General features: G+C 35.7%; 1 protein-coding gene across 1 annotated transcript in view; it reads right to left on the reverse strand.

The window, feature by feature from the left end:
* The window catches only part of ADGRL3 (adhesion G protein-coupled receptor L3), a 251,646-nt gene that overhangs the window by 144,327 nt on the left and 91,814 nt on the right, over positions 1–15,505 (reverse strand). The window contains exons 10-11 of the mRNA XM_045284067.1: positions 5,361–5,570; positions 2,747–2,967 (exon numbers count right to left, since the gene is read on the reverse strand). Coding sequence (XP_045140002.1) covers positions 2,747–2,967; positions 5,361–5,570 — 431 coding nt within the window. The remainder of the gene's footprint in view (positions 1–2,746; positions 2,968–5,360; positions 5,571–15,505) is intronic.

A 15,505-nucleotide genomic window follows, 5' to 3' on the forward strand; every position in this document is an offset into this window, starting at 1 on the left:
ACATTTCGGTCACTGTGTTTCCCAGTGGATTGGTTTGGAGCAGCCATGTGGGCAATTTTGCTGGAATTACCCAAACAAGTGACTTGTCTCTTTGTAAATGTGCAATTGTGGTTTTTTATTGCTTAGGGTTTGTGTTCAGCTAGAATTCAAATTTTGCGTGAGGTAGGTCACCTTGATTTTATAACTGTTGGTTATATCAAGTGCTTGGTGTCTGGAAAGAATGATAAACAACCTGTATAGTAATTCTATGGTTTGAAACAACCCTGTTAGGTCACTCTTGGTGTTTTATGTCACTTTCAAAGTAGTAGAAGAACAAAAGCAAGATTTAACAAGGGGCTTCCTATGTCAATTGGCTTGGACCCCTTATTTCACAGAGAAAGACGCAGGCCCAAAGAAAGGAAACACTGGTTCGGAATCTCACAACGTGCAGATGACTGCCTGAGGGACACCAGAACTCGATTCTCCAGCTCAGATCTTCATGCTGCGCCACACAGCTTCTCATTCTGAGCACTTGTAGGTGAGACAGGGGCAAGTGGCATTCTGTCCCTCTGCTAATTAATAATAGACAGGCAATCACAGCTCAGTGGTAGAACTTTCACCTTCTCTGTAGCAGGCTTGGGTGTGATTCCAAGCCAATGCACCTCATGTGCAGTCAGTGGAGATTTGTATATTGTTATAATGCTGAACAGGTTTCAGCAGAGCTTCCAGGCTGAGCCCAACTAGGAAGAAAGGCCTGGTGATCTATTTGCAAAAACCAGTCTATGAAAACCTACTTACTGATTACAATGGCCATGGCATGTGTTACAGCACTGTCAGTCTTCCATTGTGCAGTTGTGCAGGGCTGGCTAATAACCACACTCAGCTGGCACAAACAGAAGCAGAGCTAATAGCACAGTCTGGATTTGATTTGCCTGCGCTGTAGAACCATAGACTGAAGGACTCGGAGGCAACCAGTTTTCCTTCTTTTCTGATCATTAGAACAGGTGTTACTAGACTACATCTGAAGATGTACCCTATACCTTCTGAAGGGTTGATAGGGCCCAGAGAGTTTCTAATATAAATCACACATGCTTGTCCTGAATTATCAGATTTGAAGGCTTCTTTCATAAAGTACTCAACTTCCTAAATCACTTGAGAGCTTGCCCAAGACAAATTGAGATCTCCTTTTGACAGGTCATGGAAGACAATGCAATGGATGTTCTACACTAAGAAAAAACCCAAAGCAGTTGCCATCCAGTGGTGGCCCCTGTGTGTGGAGCACAGCTGTGCTCTACAGGGGTTTCCAGGGTGTGTCCTCTCAGAAGCAGATGGGCAAGTTTCTCTTCCAGGACCGCCCTGGGTGGCTTCAAGTCACCAACCTTATAGTTAGCAGCTGAGAACTTAGCTATTTGCACCGCTCAGGGATTTAAAAAATGTTCAGTAATACAGTGTTTTGGCTTCCTGAAATCATCATGATTTCATTTTGGGAAAAGCAAATTGAATCTGGGAAATCCTGTGACTTAGCCCCTAACGCTGCGCAGCAGATTCCTCTCTGGGAATGGTGCCGGCCAGTGATCTATCTACACACCGTGGGGATCCGCCTCATTAGCAGACCTGACGAGTGAATCTATCACCACTGTCCCAGTTAGAAAGTCAAATGAGTTATTCGCACTGTGATTACCTCAGAGTAGCTCCATTTTATTTGTCATCCATGATTGATAATGACTCTAGACCTAGGGTTATGGAATGAATGGTACTCCCTTCAAAACGTATTAACATCTTGCCTACGTGACTCAGAAAAGGTGAGACTGGTTAGACACCTGGAGAATGTAATCAATGCCACTGAGCTGTACATGTGGGAACGGCTGGATTAGTGTATGTCTTGCAAGTGTATACTCAACATCCAAATACATAAATAAATAAAATTTAAAAGAAATGAATTGTTTCCTTTACTCTTGCTACCATATGAGCTAATAGCTGTACTTTATTTCCTTCAAAAGTCTTTGAAGTAAGGATGATACTCGAAGGCTCTACACTCTTCCTATTGGCTTCAAACCTTTAGATTTGGCTTCTATAACCAGAATTTAATCAAAACTGCTTTCCGAGGATCAAAGACATGTCTTCAGTGTTTATCTTATTTGAATTATGTTTGTCACCTCCTCCTCTTGGAAACAGTTTTTGCTCAACTTAACCCTGGATGTTCTGGTCTCGTTCTAAACTCTGGCACTCTGGCGTTCCTACCTTACTCTGCCTCTTAATGTAGATAGTCATCAGAAATCATTGTCTGCTACCTTTTTTCCTGATGTAATATTAATTCATTCTCTAGGTTACAATTGTTATATTTATTTGTACTATGAAAATATTTTTCACTGAACTCTTTTCCAGTATGCTAGACATCTCCACGAGTATGTCTCTCTAATTTTAAGGTTGCATCAGAAACAAAATTCATCATTATATTCTCACCCACATAGAAGAAAAAAATAAAAGACAAAACAAAATAAAAATAATAACAAAAAGTCCCAACCCCAAACCAAATGATCACCAAACAAAAACACAACAATAACAGCAACAAAGAGCATAGGCTGCTTTTATTCTAACTGTGATAAATAGCTGTCAAAGGAGCAAGAACTGACGTGAAGGAAGAAGAGTCATCAGTGCCAGGAGATTCTTCAGTTTCTTCATGCCTCATTGTGAGGTGATATTAGCTTCACAGAACACCAACACTTTTTCCACTATGTTTAAAAAGAAAAGAAAACGAGTAACTCACACTTTATCTGTTCCATAACTCCTGTAGTCGACTGCAGCGGACACAGCTACGATGAGGGCGGGCATCCCATAGCCAACCAGATAAAAGTATTTCCTGCGTGAATGTTCACTCTCAAAAACCTCCACCAGCATGATGTAGAGTTGCACTCCCTCCAGGAACATCCACGTGAAGGCAGCCAAGAAGAAGAAGTGAAGAAGGGCAGCAAAAACTGCACAGGCAATCTAGGGAAAGCACAAGTGGTTCACTCTGCTGAGTCGTGCAAAACATCTGTCAACAACTGGAAACTCATAATTAGAGATCACTGAGATTGCAACAATAAAATAGATATGCAAAAGAATAAGCGAGATAAGGTTCTTAAAATACAGGTATTAAAACGGAATTAACTTTACACAATTAAAACTGTACTTATTTTTTCTTTTTTATGGTTCATAGGTGACAAAACAGCATTAAATTAAGGAATGATAATGATATTTAGGAGAAAAAAACCTGAGCATCTATTAATAATTGTTCCAAAGTTTAATCTAAACACTTCTCATAGATGGTAGAGAATTTTTTTCTTGGTCAGCATCACATATACCATTCCCATTGTAAATGAAAGAAAAGCATTTTAAAAATGAGGGAAATAAAAATCCTTAAAATTAAATAGAATAATACATTATTATCTTTTATGATGAGATCATTAAATATTATTGAACACTTGTTTGTGTTCTACCCTCCTTTACTTCAGAAAGTACTTAAAGTGGCATGAGAAACTCACGCTGCAAAGCTGTGAGAAGAGATGTAATCAAAATGGAAGGATCATAAACTAGGCTCTTACACGGTTTTGGTTGTTGTTATTTTTTTGCTATTATACTTAAGGTTGATCTAGCCAGCTTTGGTTTTAAAACAAAAAAAGAAAGGTAGGTTTTTCTTGTTTTTGTTGTGCTTTGTAATGTACTATCAGGCTCAACTTTATGATATCCTAATTAATTGTCTAGTCTTATGTCAGTTCCTAAAATTCTCGTTCCTTTAGAGTTTTTCTCTATTTACAGGAAGCAGGAACTAAAGTCTGCATCTTATACTAGAAAAGCTCAACAAATTGTGCAGTGATCAGATTAGTATGGATTCATTGATCAATGTGAATCCTTGCAAATAAGACAAAGGGCAGTTCAATTTCATTGAGTTAGAGAGATGAGCAAGGGCAGGAGAAAGTCAAACTCTGGGGCATACACAGACAACAGGGATGCAAGAGGAGGCACGCAAGCAAAAGCAGGAGGAAAACACGTTTGGTTGAGTTATACTTGCACCAATTATTATTTTTTATGATACTTATTTGCAACCAATTATGTAATGTGTAAGGAACTTTATCACTCCATATGTAAAATCTGGAAACAAACACAAAAAATGAGCTTTCTAAATGAAAAGAAAGCATTTGATTGCAGGTTAAGAAGAGAATAAACTGAGATCATCTTGGGAAAAAAATTAACACAATTCCTACTTCTTGATGTTTGGAGTTAGAACGTTAGCTATTAATTTTTGCTATCAGAAGGCTGTACTTCTCTGGAGAAAGAATTGTTTATTTTGATTGCTTATTCATATGTACCACATGTGTTTTGATAGCCAATTGAAAGTACAGTCACCATAATTCTACCCTATACAGCCATTAATCACGAATGTGTAATCACAAACATGAATCCAACTGCCTTTCTATTGTGAAGTGTTCTATACATATGGACACATACCAGAGAACCACATTAAGTGAATGAATTATTTATTATGCCCACAAGTATTCTAACAGATTAAAGTTTTCTTTTCATTTGCATTTTTAGGCATAAGAGCAAACTTGTACCATGTGCATGAATCTTAAGGAAACCCAATAAAGGAGTTCACAAAAACTGTGAGCATAAAATCTGTGTAACATTAAATAGAACCTATTATTTATACCCTGCTGCTCCAAGAGCAGTTGACTAAAGCTGCTGCTTTTCTGTTCCTGTACTTCCTTCCCATCTTCCTTTCTTTTTTCCTCCCTTCTTTACTTGGAAGAACCAAATATGGCAAGGAATTATGGAGGTGGCCTTTAAAGATGTAAACAGAACACAAGCAAATATAAAGCAACAACATGGGAAGAGTTTATACAGTCTCAAAACGGCCAGCCATTTGTATTATCTTCTGAATAACATCAACTAGAAAAAAATTTCTCATAGACATTTATTTTTTAAGACATGTATGTAGGCATGTATGCTTATTTTTCCTGAAAGGAAAATTATAATCCCCTATGATAAAACAATTTTATCTCTTAGAGCAGATTTTCTCCATTCACCAAATGATTTGATTGACATTTTCTGAATATTTGATTTGTGGTTTAAAAAAGCAAGCAAGAAAGAAAGGACAGGAGGGGAAAAAAACAATAAAAACTGGCAGTTATTTAGATAGGCAAGTTTATAATGCAGGATCTCTAAACTAACATACTTCAACCATCTTATCAATTACTTCTCTATGGTAACAAAATAAGCAAGTTGGCAAACTGAAAAAAAATCTGAATATTATATGTATCTCAGACAACTGGTAGAGTATGCTATCATGATAAAGTTGGAAGGACAGATACTGTTTTACAAATATTAAGTGGGTGTCTTACTGGTTGGTCAGTTCGGTTGATCCCTATCAGAAAGAGCAACTCTGCTACAAACAGGCTGATGCAGAGGTTCTTGTGAATGGTGTTACGGTCACTCTGGAGCCCCCGGAAAAAGCAAAATGTGAAGATGCATATCAGCAGACAAACAAGGGACAGCAAAATTCCAACCCAGGTGATGACATCCAGAAGCAGGTCGTGGACTGCATCACTGTGCTGGAAACACAACAGAGAGGCCATAAGTTACCAGTTATGCAAAATAATTCGCACAGTATTATAAGAATCTAAATTCATAACACATTATTTCTTAAATGCACTAATGAATAAAATCACTTAAAATTATTTAAACCTAAACAGGGTCTTCTATTTCATAGATGAATCATTTTCTCTTTCCTCTGTGGTATAATTTAGCAAATAGTCAGGAATGTCAACAGTATTTGACCCTTTCTAACCTACTTGCATTTCCAAGATATAATAAAGTTGAAGCATGTTAACTTAATTCTAGCCAAGGATTTTGGAAAACAACAACAACAACAAATTAAATTGTATCATGCCTTTGGTCTAATATTCAGGGTAATCCTGCCAAAAAATGCTCTTTCAACAGAGGTAACTTAGAACCACCTCAGATTCTATTGTCCTATTGCTTTTTAATCAGAATTTTTAAGTACATGTTTTCAAAACAATTGCTAGTTAATTCTGATTATCAGTCACATGTATACCACTTAGCAAAAAAGCTGAAAGAACAAGAGTTTTCATTGGATATATAATTCTATTGAATGTTGCAATTTCAATCCTATTGAAATCTAGAATTTGATTCTTGGAGAATTTTATATGAGTAGAGATAGTTACTCGAAGAAGAAAAATAAACATCCATAATTGCAATATAATACAGAGATCAGATAAAAGCAATAGCAGATCTCAGGAAAAACAATAACAAAATATTATTCATGCAAGTTTTCATACTGAAAGTACACTTTAAAAATCTTTATAAAACAGTATTCTGAGTATAATATTTGCCTTGTTTCTTGATTTGTTTACTGTATCATTTTTGCCAATTGACTGGCATCTATGTTCTAAAGCGAAATATTCTAATTATACCCAATTGTAGTTTGCTTCCTCCAAAACCCCCTTTGCCAAACTTTAGAATGTGTAATAACCAGGCATACTGCTGGTAGTAGAGGGGAGTTCCCATGATCTCAGGTTAGAGTAGATTTCAGATGAGAAATTGATCATGACTGTCAATTATTTTTTTCATTCTAGGATTCTTGAAAAGCACTAAACCCAACCAAACTTACTTCACTTAGGGAGTGTAGAAATAAAGCACAGCACCTTCTATAACAATATTCTAAAAGATGATAGTCTATCTAAAGCAGGAGTAGGCCTTTAATGTACTAGATTATTAGCTATGAGGATACTTTTTTAATACTAAGAATAGATATCTTTAAAAATAAGTGACAAAAGTATATGTATATAGTATGATACCATTCATATAAAAGTTAAAAACACAGATGATTCTGATTTTTTATGAATATGTACATAAGTATTAAAACTATATAAACATGTGCATAGGAAAAAAATGAGTAAATATAGAGGAGATGTGTATAGTGAGAATGTGTTTCAATTGTGTGGAGAAGAAACACATAACTTTGTTTTATAATTTACATTATTACACCCAGTTGTCACTCCCAATAAATGAGCCCATTTCACAAATACACAAACATGCAGGTTTTCCTATTTCATTTGTTTACATACAAACTTCACACTCTCAAAGGTGATTCTGAATGTGGAAATGAGCCACCATGCGAAAACCAGAAGCATAGCATTCCTGACATGGTCAGATATGACTTCCCAGTGGTTTTGATGAGCAACTGCGCCAGAACACTGTCAATGAAAATATTTTGAAATATTCCATGCCTCACTCTAGATCTATTTCTCAGAAGGAGCTGAAATCATGAAAGAAAACCACATGAAATTTTGTTTTATCAGCTTTGTTCACCAAAGGACACTACTAAAGTACTGTTGGATCTCTGATAGCTTAATTTATTTTATTATTTGAGAGTGGAGAATGGTTAGTGCTACTTGGTTCTCTGAAGAGAGAGCTATTTGCTCTCTCCTTTCACTCAAAGGAGGGATGCTGTGATTGAGTGCCACGCACCAACGTTCAGCACAGCAGTCTTTCATAATAGGAAAAATGGCAGGTACAATACATTGTCAAATGGATCCTAAAGACCTAAAACACTAAGGGGAAAAAAATTGAAAAAACTGCCTTTGTCTGGGTAGTTGCATTATTAGAAATGTATTTACCCTACTCTGTGCTATCCTAGGCTCTTCAAAACCGCCACGCAGCATGATGAAGAGCAGACTGCCAGGCTCCAGAATGTCCGCGGAAAGAAACATACCACTCCAACACAGAATAAAAACGCCTCGTAATAAACTCACTTTTCCACATATGACAATGTGCCTCTAACAACATCAATATCAAATATTTAGCTAGGCTATATAAGCAGTTCTCATTTAGAACTCATCACTTGGAGTCTATCAGAAAAACAAAAATTAAAAACAAAACAAAGCCTAATTGAATTTAAATGCTAGCCAGAGTGTGACTATAGCTGTCTTTATAATAGTTTACCATCACAGAACTTCCAGATGTCAGTGCATTGAGAAACCTCCCTTCATTGGGGTGCCTAATTGATTAAAACCCAAAGTATTTTTATTCTCAAGGTTTTATGTTTAGGAGCACTGCATAACTCTTATCATGTTTCCCAAAGTGTGCAATAGTGCCCCCTAGGGGAGAGACTGTAATGACACAAATTCACGGCCATGGAGTCATCCAAAAGGCAGTGGTGGGACAAATTTGGGGACCTACGACCTATAACATGAACTTCACATAGATTTTACTTTGCATGACCATATTCATGTTCATCAGATCAAATGCCTTAAAAGGTTGACCCTTCTCAAGTAATTTTATTTCCAGTTGGATGTTTAAGAAGTATAAAATATGAGGAGCTACCTCCCCCTCACCCCCGCCTCCCACCCAAAAAAATGGAAATTTTTTTCCAAAGCCATGTAGTTTTACAAAACTACTTTAACCGTTTAAAACTGCTCTCCATTACACTTAATATGTGGTCAAATCTGCGATTCCATTCTCGGAAACATTTTTCAAACCCATCTGTTGGATGGCTGATAGTACCGACTATTATATTATATTATATTAAAAGACTTTTTAATATTTCTAGCTGAGTTTAAATTACTAGTGATATTTGTGCTTCTGAAAAAATAAAGGTCACAAGATAAATATAACGTATGAAAAAGGAATATTTTCACTTTAGAATCTGATATTACCTTCCTTATAAGGAGTCTTGAATTAGAGCTAAGACCCATTAGAGTTATGACATTCATAATGTCCAGTTATTTTGGTGGTGGTAGTGGTTTACTTAATAGCTCAAATATGAGAACACTGTGAGGACAGTGCAGGACTGTGCAGTGTTGTGTTTTTTATACGTGCTGTCTCTGTAAGCTGGAAACAACTTACACAACTAACAATAACATTGCTAGTGATATGTATTACATACTATATTGCAGCATTTAATTTGCTGATGTCATTGCATCTTTACATGTTTCCAACTTCTAAAGATCAGATTTATAAGATACAGATGATAAAAATAAATAATAACAAAAAATAAAAATGAGGCATTCAATTAATCTCAAAACTGACTTATAATGAAGCTGTCAGAACAGAATTGAGTTGGAAGTCAGGGTCTGTCTTCCTAGTCAGCCAGGTTTAAAGCTTTGAAACGATAAATCAAGAAGAAACTCAATTTCATCTTATATATATTTTCAGTTTGACACAAAAAGTACGGAAAAAACACACATAATATAATTATATTATAATACAACAATAAATAAATATATTGTACCATTGTACTGTATTATTCTATGTACTTGGAAAACATTAGAAATTGAATAAGCAAGACTCCCAAACTTTAAAGAGATTAGAGCTTTCTTTCTAAGAAGTGATGGAAATGTATAAGAGAAAATCTTAAAAAGCAAAATGATAAATGATTCAGCAAAATAGTTGCAGGAAATTCAATAATTCTATCCTTCCTAGAAACAAAATTATAAAAGTAATTTTTTTTTACTTTTGGCTTGCTCTAAAGTTTCTACTTGAATTATTTTGCTGATAAGCCATGTCAAAGATTTTATAAAGTCTACATGAAGTTTCCGATATGCCTTTTCTGTTTACATCAATCTGCTGTGCACTGTCACATGAATAACTCACTGAGCACTCAAATACACAACACACTGAGTGCCACGTTTGGGGATTAAAAAAATAAAACGCTTCAGCAATGATCTCTTGGGAAAACCATTCCATAAATATAATCATTTCAAATGCCCCAGTAGGTACATTTAATGAAGCTAAGGCCAAATTCATAGAATAGGGAAAGTTATTTCTTTCTCATGAGATTAAAAATATTGCAATCTGTGTATACTAAGACCTTTTGTGGAAATCTTACTATTTGTAATATTACTGTACTAAAACAAGTCGGCAAACAAGAGGGGAAAATAGATTAACTGCATAAGCGATTCCAGATGGAACAAATACTATAGGAATTAATTTCAAATACTTACACACGATTAAAAAAATTAGATAGCTATATTTTCCAGACACTTGTTGAACAATCGCCCTATCATAATTATCAACTGCAAGCTAGTAATTATCAATGACCTGTCTTACTTTCTGAATAATAATGTATTATAATAATGTTCAGGAGGATTTATTCATGTATAATATGATTTTTAAATTGTCTCTCAAACATTGTTCTGAAATTGCTGGAAAGTAGTTAATAGGACTTTTTTTTGGGAGGGAGGCGATGGATGAACACTTGTGTTCCTACTAACATTTCAGCTAAGTCTAACGCGTTTGTTTGAATCATGGATTTCACTGAGGCCAGCAGGGTTCCAAAGGCTTATTTTCTGGTAAACATTGCGTGAACCCTGGGAAATACCTTCCTGGCATTGCTCTACCTCTTAGTAAGCAGGACATCAGACGCAAAGGCCACTCTGAAAGCCCTTGGGAAAGAAAAGGGCTCAATGGTCTGGGAAAATTAGAATTCCTTTGCAGAAGAGAATGAAAGTTGTTGTTGAATAACAAAGAAAGCAAGACAATATAACTATGTGTTTTTATATTTGTTGTTTTATAGTAAATAACACAAAACAATATAACATAATGTGTCATATGTGAATACATACTGAATGTCATATTCAGATCTGAAAATATCATACTGAAATTTGATATTTTCATACTGAAATCGATCTAATATCATACTGAAAGTCAATCTAAATATTTTTAGGCTTTCATGGAAAGTAAAGAAACACTGACAAGTCAAAACTAAACACTTTCACATCCAACTGCCCTTTGCATTTAGTACAGTTTATTTATTAAAATCTTGGGATTCTGATTCATAAAATATCACATTTCATTAAATGTGAAATATGTTGTTATATATTTCCTATATTTAATTAAAAAACAAAACTCAATATATTTGATGAATCTGATCTATAAGTCCATGATGAATAAGACAGAAAAAGAACTGGAAAATGGAGAAGCTATGTAACTTATAGTAGAGTCGCTGAGAATTAAACTCAGATTCAGGTATAAATGTAGGCACATTATAATTTATTAACCAAAAAGTAGTTCATGATCAATTGAAAAATTAAAGAAAATTGGATAATCAGATGCTATTAATATTCAGTAAAATCGTAAGCATTCCTTGCTTGAACATTTTTGTTAAGAGTTTAAAGGAGAAATTCACAATGCCCTTTTTTTTATAAACCGAAATTGAATGATTGAACTTTAATTCAGGTCTTGCTGAATTAAAGTATTCTTTTACTAGTTAGCCTGCTTGGGAATCTTCCTTTGTTCAGCTGTAGTCAACCCCTAATAAGCTCCTATTTTATGACTATGTTAATTGCTAGAAGCTATAAAGATGAAGTAATGTGTCCCTCTGGTTAAACTAGGATATAAATGAAATACACTCTTAGAAAGGGCATTTTAACACAGCTGGCTTTTGTAAAAAAAATAGGCCCAGGAATTATTTCTTCATGACTCCATGTAACAAAGAGAACTGCTGGAAAGAATCTTGTTGCTGGCCTTAATCTAAAGTTTCCTAAACCACTTAAAAAAAACTTTAAAATATTATGTTTACTAGCTGTTTCAGGAAAATGAGGTCATGGTACCAAGACAAACTTTACAAAGTCCTGAGGCAGCAAAGTAAAGTTGTTGAAACAACCACCAGTGGTTTTTTGATCCCACCTGGAAGTTATATGATTTTGATTAAAAACCTTTTGTGTTAGCCTGGGTAGACTAGAGAAACAAATTCATAGAAACTCATGTGTATAAGAGAGAGTTTCATAGAAAGGGTAGTTATACATTAAGAAAGCATCTCAAACCAGTCCAGTCCAAGCCCATAAGTCCGATATTAGCCCATATGTCTGATACCAATCTATAAAGTCCTCTTCAGACTCATGAAATACATGCAATGGCACTGAGTACAGGACGATCACAGATCAGTGTGTAGGTTTTTGGATCCAGTGGCAGCAGAAGCTGGCAGGGGTCTCCACGTGGCTTCTTCAGCTCCCTGGGCATAGTGCCATGTGTCTTGTCAGTAGAGCATTGCCAAGGGAGTGAGCCAAGAGAGAGAGATGTCTCTAGCCTCCAAGGAGGAAAATCAAAAATTCCCAGAATTCTCAGGACAAGGCCATGCCCACACAAGAGGCCTCATTGGCTATGCTCTGATTGACAGACTAGACTCCCCCCCTTCACGCTTAATCCTCTCAAGTCCTAAACTGACACCAGATTATGTACCTGCCACACCTTTGTAACTATTTCCTGAAACCAATCACCACAATTCTCTTTGCCCTGTTATCCAATGAAAGCCCATTCCCCACTTCTAACCCATCATCCTTGTACATTCAACAGAAGACTAACAAAACAACTGTATCATAATTTCTGTTACCTGTACTAAACCTGTCCTTATTAGATTTTTAGGTTGACGTTAGCACTAATGTGGACGGTACTTCTGTGCATCCAGATGCATTTTTCTATTATTCTTTTTCTTGAATCCTTGTACTCTCGTTTTAAGGATGGAATGGGTCTTTTGGTTTTGTCGTTTGCTACAACAAAGGATATGGAACTTGATGCCATCACATTAAACTGACACCTGAAATCAATGAATAGCTGAACTGCAAAACAAAGTGAAGTTGGTGTTTGCTGTGTTTTCTTTTAACCTTACGAAATGAAAAGATGGAAAAAGGAAACTAAAGCAGCCCGGAGTTATTTTTTTATGAAGACAAGGAATATATAGTTACCTTATTGTATTTTCTAAGATTTTAAGTTATAGACTTATGTGTGCCAGAAATCTATAATAAAACAATTATTATCTCATAGGAACATTTTAACGTAAAATAAATTGCCATCTCAGAGAACAAAATTTATGAAAGTACTTTATTTTACACATATTGCTTAATTTTAAAATATAAATTACTTTTCATTAACATTGCTAATTAGTTCCATTGTTTTTATACAAAGAATAACATTTAAATAACAGAAAAGTAAATAATACAGAACAACACATTTTCAAATGAATACATACTTTTATTTTACTAATTTGAGCACCCATATGTGTATGATATTTATTATAAATGATATCTATTTTGTTCAATCACTGTTTCATTGAGAGGTTGACTCTCTATACTGCTGGTCATCCTACTTAATGGAAAAGTAGTATAAGCATTAACAGCATCATTAACAATAGAAAGGAACACAGATCTCCTGTATTTCTTTCGGTTACCCAAATACACTAAGCCTTTTAAATTTGGAAAGTCTAACTTTAATAACAATGAGTGTTCCTGATTATCTTTTGAATATAATAAAACCAGAAATTTTGGTATAACCAAATGCTGATTATCACCAAACTCATTGATATTTAAACAAAATGGATAACTGCTTAGTTTTCTTTCATTGAAATGAAAAAAAAAAACTTTTGAAAATACTTTTTAAACAGGAAAATATGTAATGGATAATGGAGCAAGGGTGTAAGGAACAAAAACCATAGAAATATCTCTCTGGAAATGCTCAAATAAGCTTTTTTTAAAGCAATTCTTCTTATTGAATCATTTCCTTGGGTATATAATAAAAATTACATTCCCACCAGCTAGGAAAAAAAAAGTTTAAATTAGGAGCAAGTAGAATTAAAATGAGCAGAAACAGAAATTTTTATAGCTCAATTATAAAACCATACCATATGGATAACAGTAAGCCAAGCAGTCCCAGTAACAGCTTGGAATATTCATTTTACGGATAGTCACTGAGTGGCCAGTTGTGGGGACTGTTGTTTTTAGGGTCCATCTTCTCGGTTCCAACTCATAACGGCCCTATGCACAAGAGGAGGGAATACTGCCCAGTCCTGTGCCATCCTCACGACTGCTGTTATAGCTGAGTACATTGTAGCAGCCACTTTTCAATGCTTCTACTTGATGATCTTCCTCTTTTTTGCAGACTGTCCAATTCACCATGTGTAATGACCTTTGACAAGACTAGTCTCTCCTGATAACATTCCAAAGTACGTGAGACAAAGGCCAACGAACCACATAAGGGATATTCTGTTTGTACTTCTTCTAAGACAGATTTTTTTGTTCTTCGGTCAGTTCACAACATATTCAATATTCTTTGACAGAACTCTAATGAAATGTAGCCATTTTTCTTCTATTTCTCTTATTCAATATCCAACTTTCACATGTATAGGAGTTGTGTTGAAAGTCCTGTGGTTTAGGTCAAGCAAACTTTAGTCCTCAAACTGAAATAAATCCTTGTTTTTCAACACTTTAAAGAAGTCCTGAGCAACAGATTTACCCAATGAAAGGAGAACTTCTCTCTCTCTCTCTTTTTAAAGATAATTTTATTGGGGGCTCTTAATAGCTCTTATAACAATCAATAACATAAATTACATAGAGCATATTTGTACATAGGTTGCCATCATCATTTTTTAAACATTTACTTTCTGTTTGAGCCCTTATATCAGCTCCTCTTTTTTCCTCCTTCCCCCACCCTTTTTCATATCATGCACCAACCTCTGTCTCCCTTCACCCCCATTTCTGTTGTTCATACACCCTGGTAGGAGGACAGTTATGTATCAATCATTGTGATTGGTTCCCCTTTCCTTCCCTTCTCTCCCAACTTTCCCCCTGCCCACTCGATACTCTTATTTCTGTTCCTGGGGTAGTTTATCTGACCTGGGATTCTGTGTGTTATGAGCTCTTATCTGTACCAGTGTACATGCTCCAGTCTAGCCAGAACGTAAAGGTAGGACTGGGGTCATGATAGTGGGGGGTGAGGAAGCCTCAAAGAACCAGAGGAATATTGTGTGTTTCATTGGTGCTGTACTGCACCCAGGTTGACTCATCCCTTCCCTGTGACTCTTCTTTGAGGGGATGTGCTATTGTCTACAAATAGGTTTTGGGTCTTGGCTCTGAATCCCCTCATTCTCAAAAATATGGTTTTTTGTTTGTTTGTTTTGGATATTTTGATCCGGTCAACACCTCATGATTACACAGGCTGGTGTGCTTCTTCCATGTGGGTTTTGTTGCTTCTCTGCTAGATTGCCACTTGTTTAACGTCAAGCCTTTAAGGCCCCAGATGCTGTATCTTTTGATAGCCGGGCACCATCAGCTTTCTTCACCACATTGGCTTATGCACACATTTGTCTTCAGTGATCATGTAGCAAAGGTGAGCATCACAGAATGCCAAATTGAAGTGTTCTTAAGCTGAGAGAGAGCTTGAGCAAAAGCCCCAAATCTGTCCACTCCCTCAATGTATTGCCATATAAATATATTCATATAGGCCAATATCTTTTTTAATGAATAAATATATTTACATATGTACCCACCTATGTTTATACCTCTATCTATTGCTTTACTTCCTAGATCTTTCCTCTGTTTCCTTTGACCTTCCTCCTGCCTCACCAAGACACTTGCCCTTCTTCTGCCTCTCAGTTAGATTGCTGTTGCTCCAACACCACTGGGATCTCCATGTCCTCCTCATTGTTGATTTTATTTTTACTTACTTATTTATTTTTTTCGCTGTTGATTTTAAT

The sequence above is a fragment of the Echinops telfairi genome, unplaced genomic scaffold (assembly GCF_000313985.2).
Source record: "Echinops telfairi isolate 266 unplaced genomic scaffold, ASM31398v2 ScPeMD7_7468;HRSCAF=8506_0, whole genome shotgun sequence".
NCBI classification, from domain to species: Eukaryota; Metazoa; Chordata; class Mammalia; order Afrosoricida; family Tenrecidae; genus Echinops; species Echinops telfairi.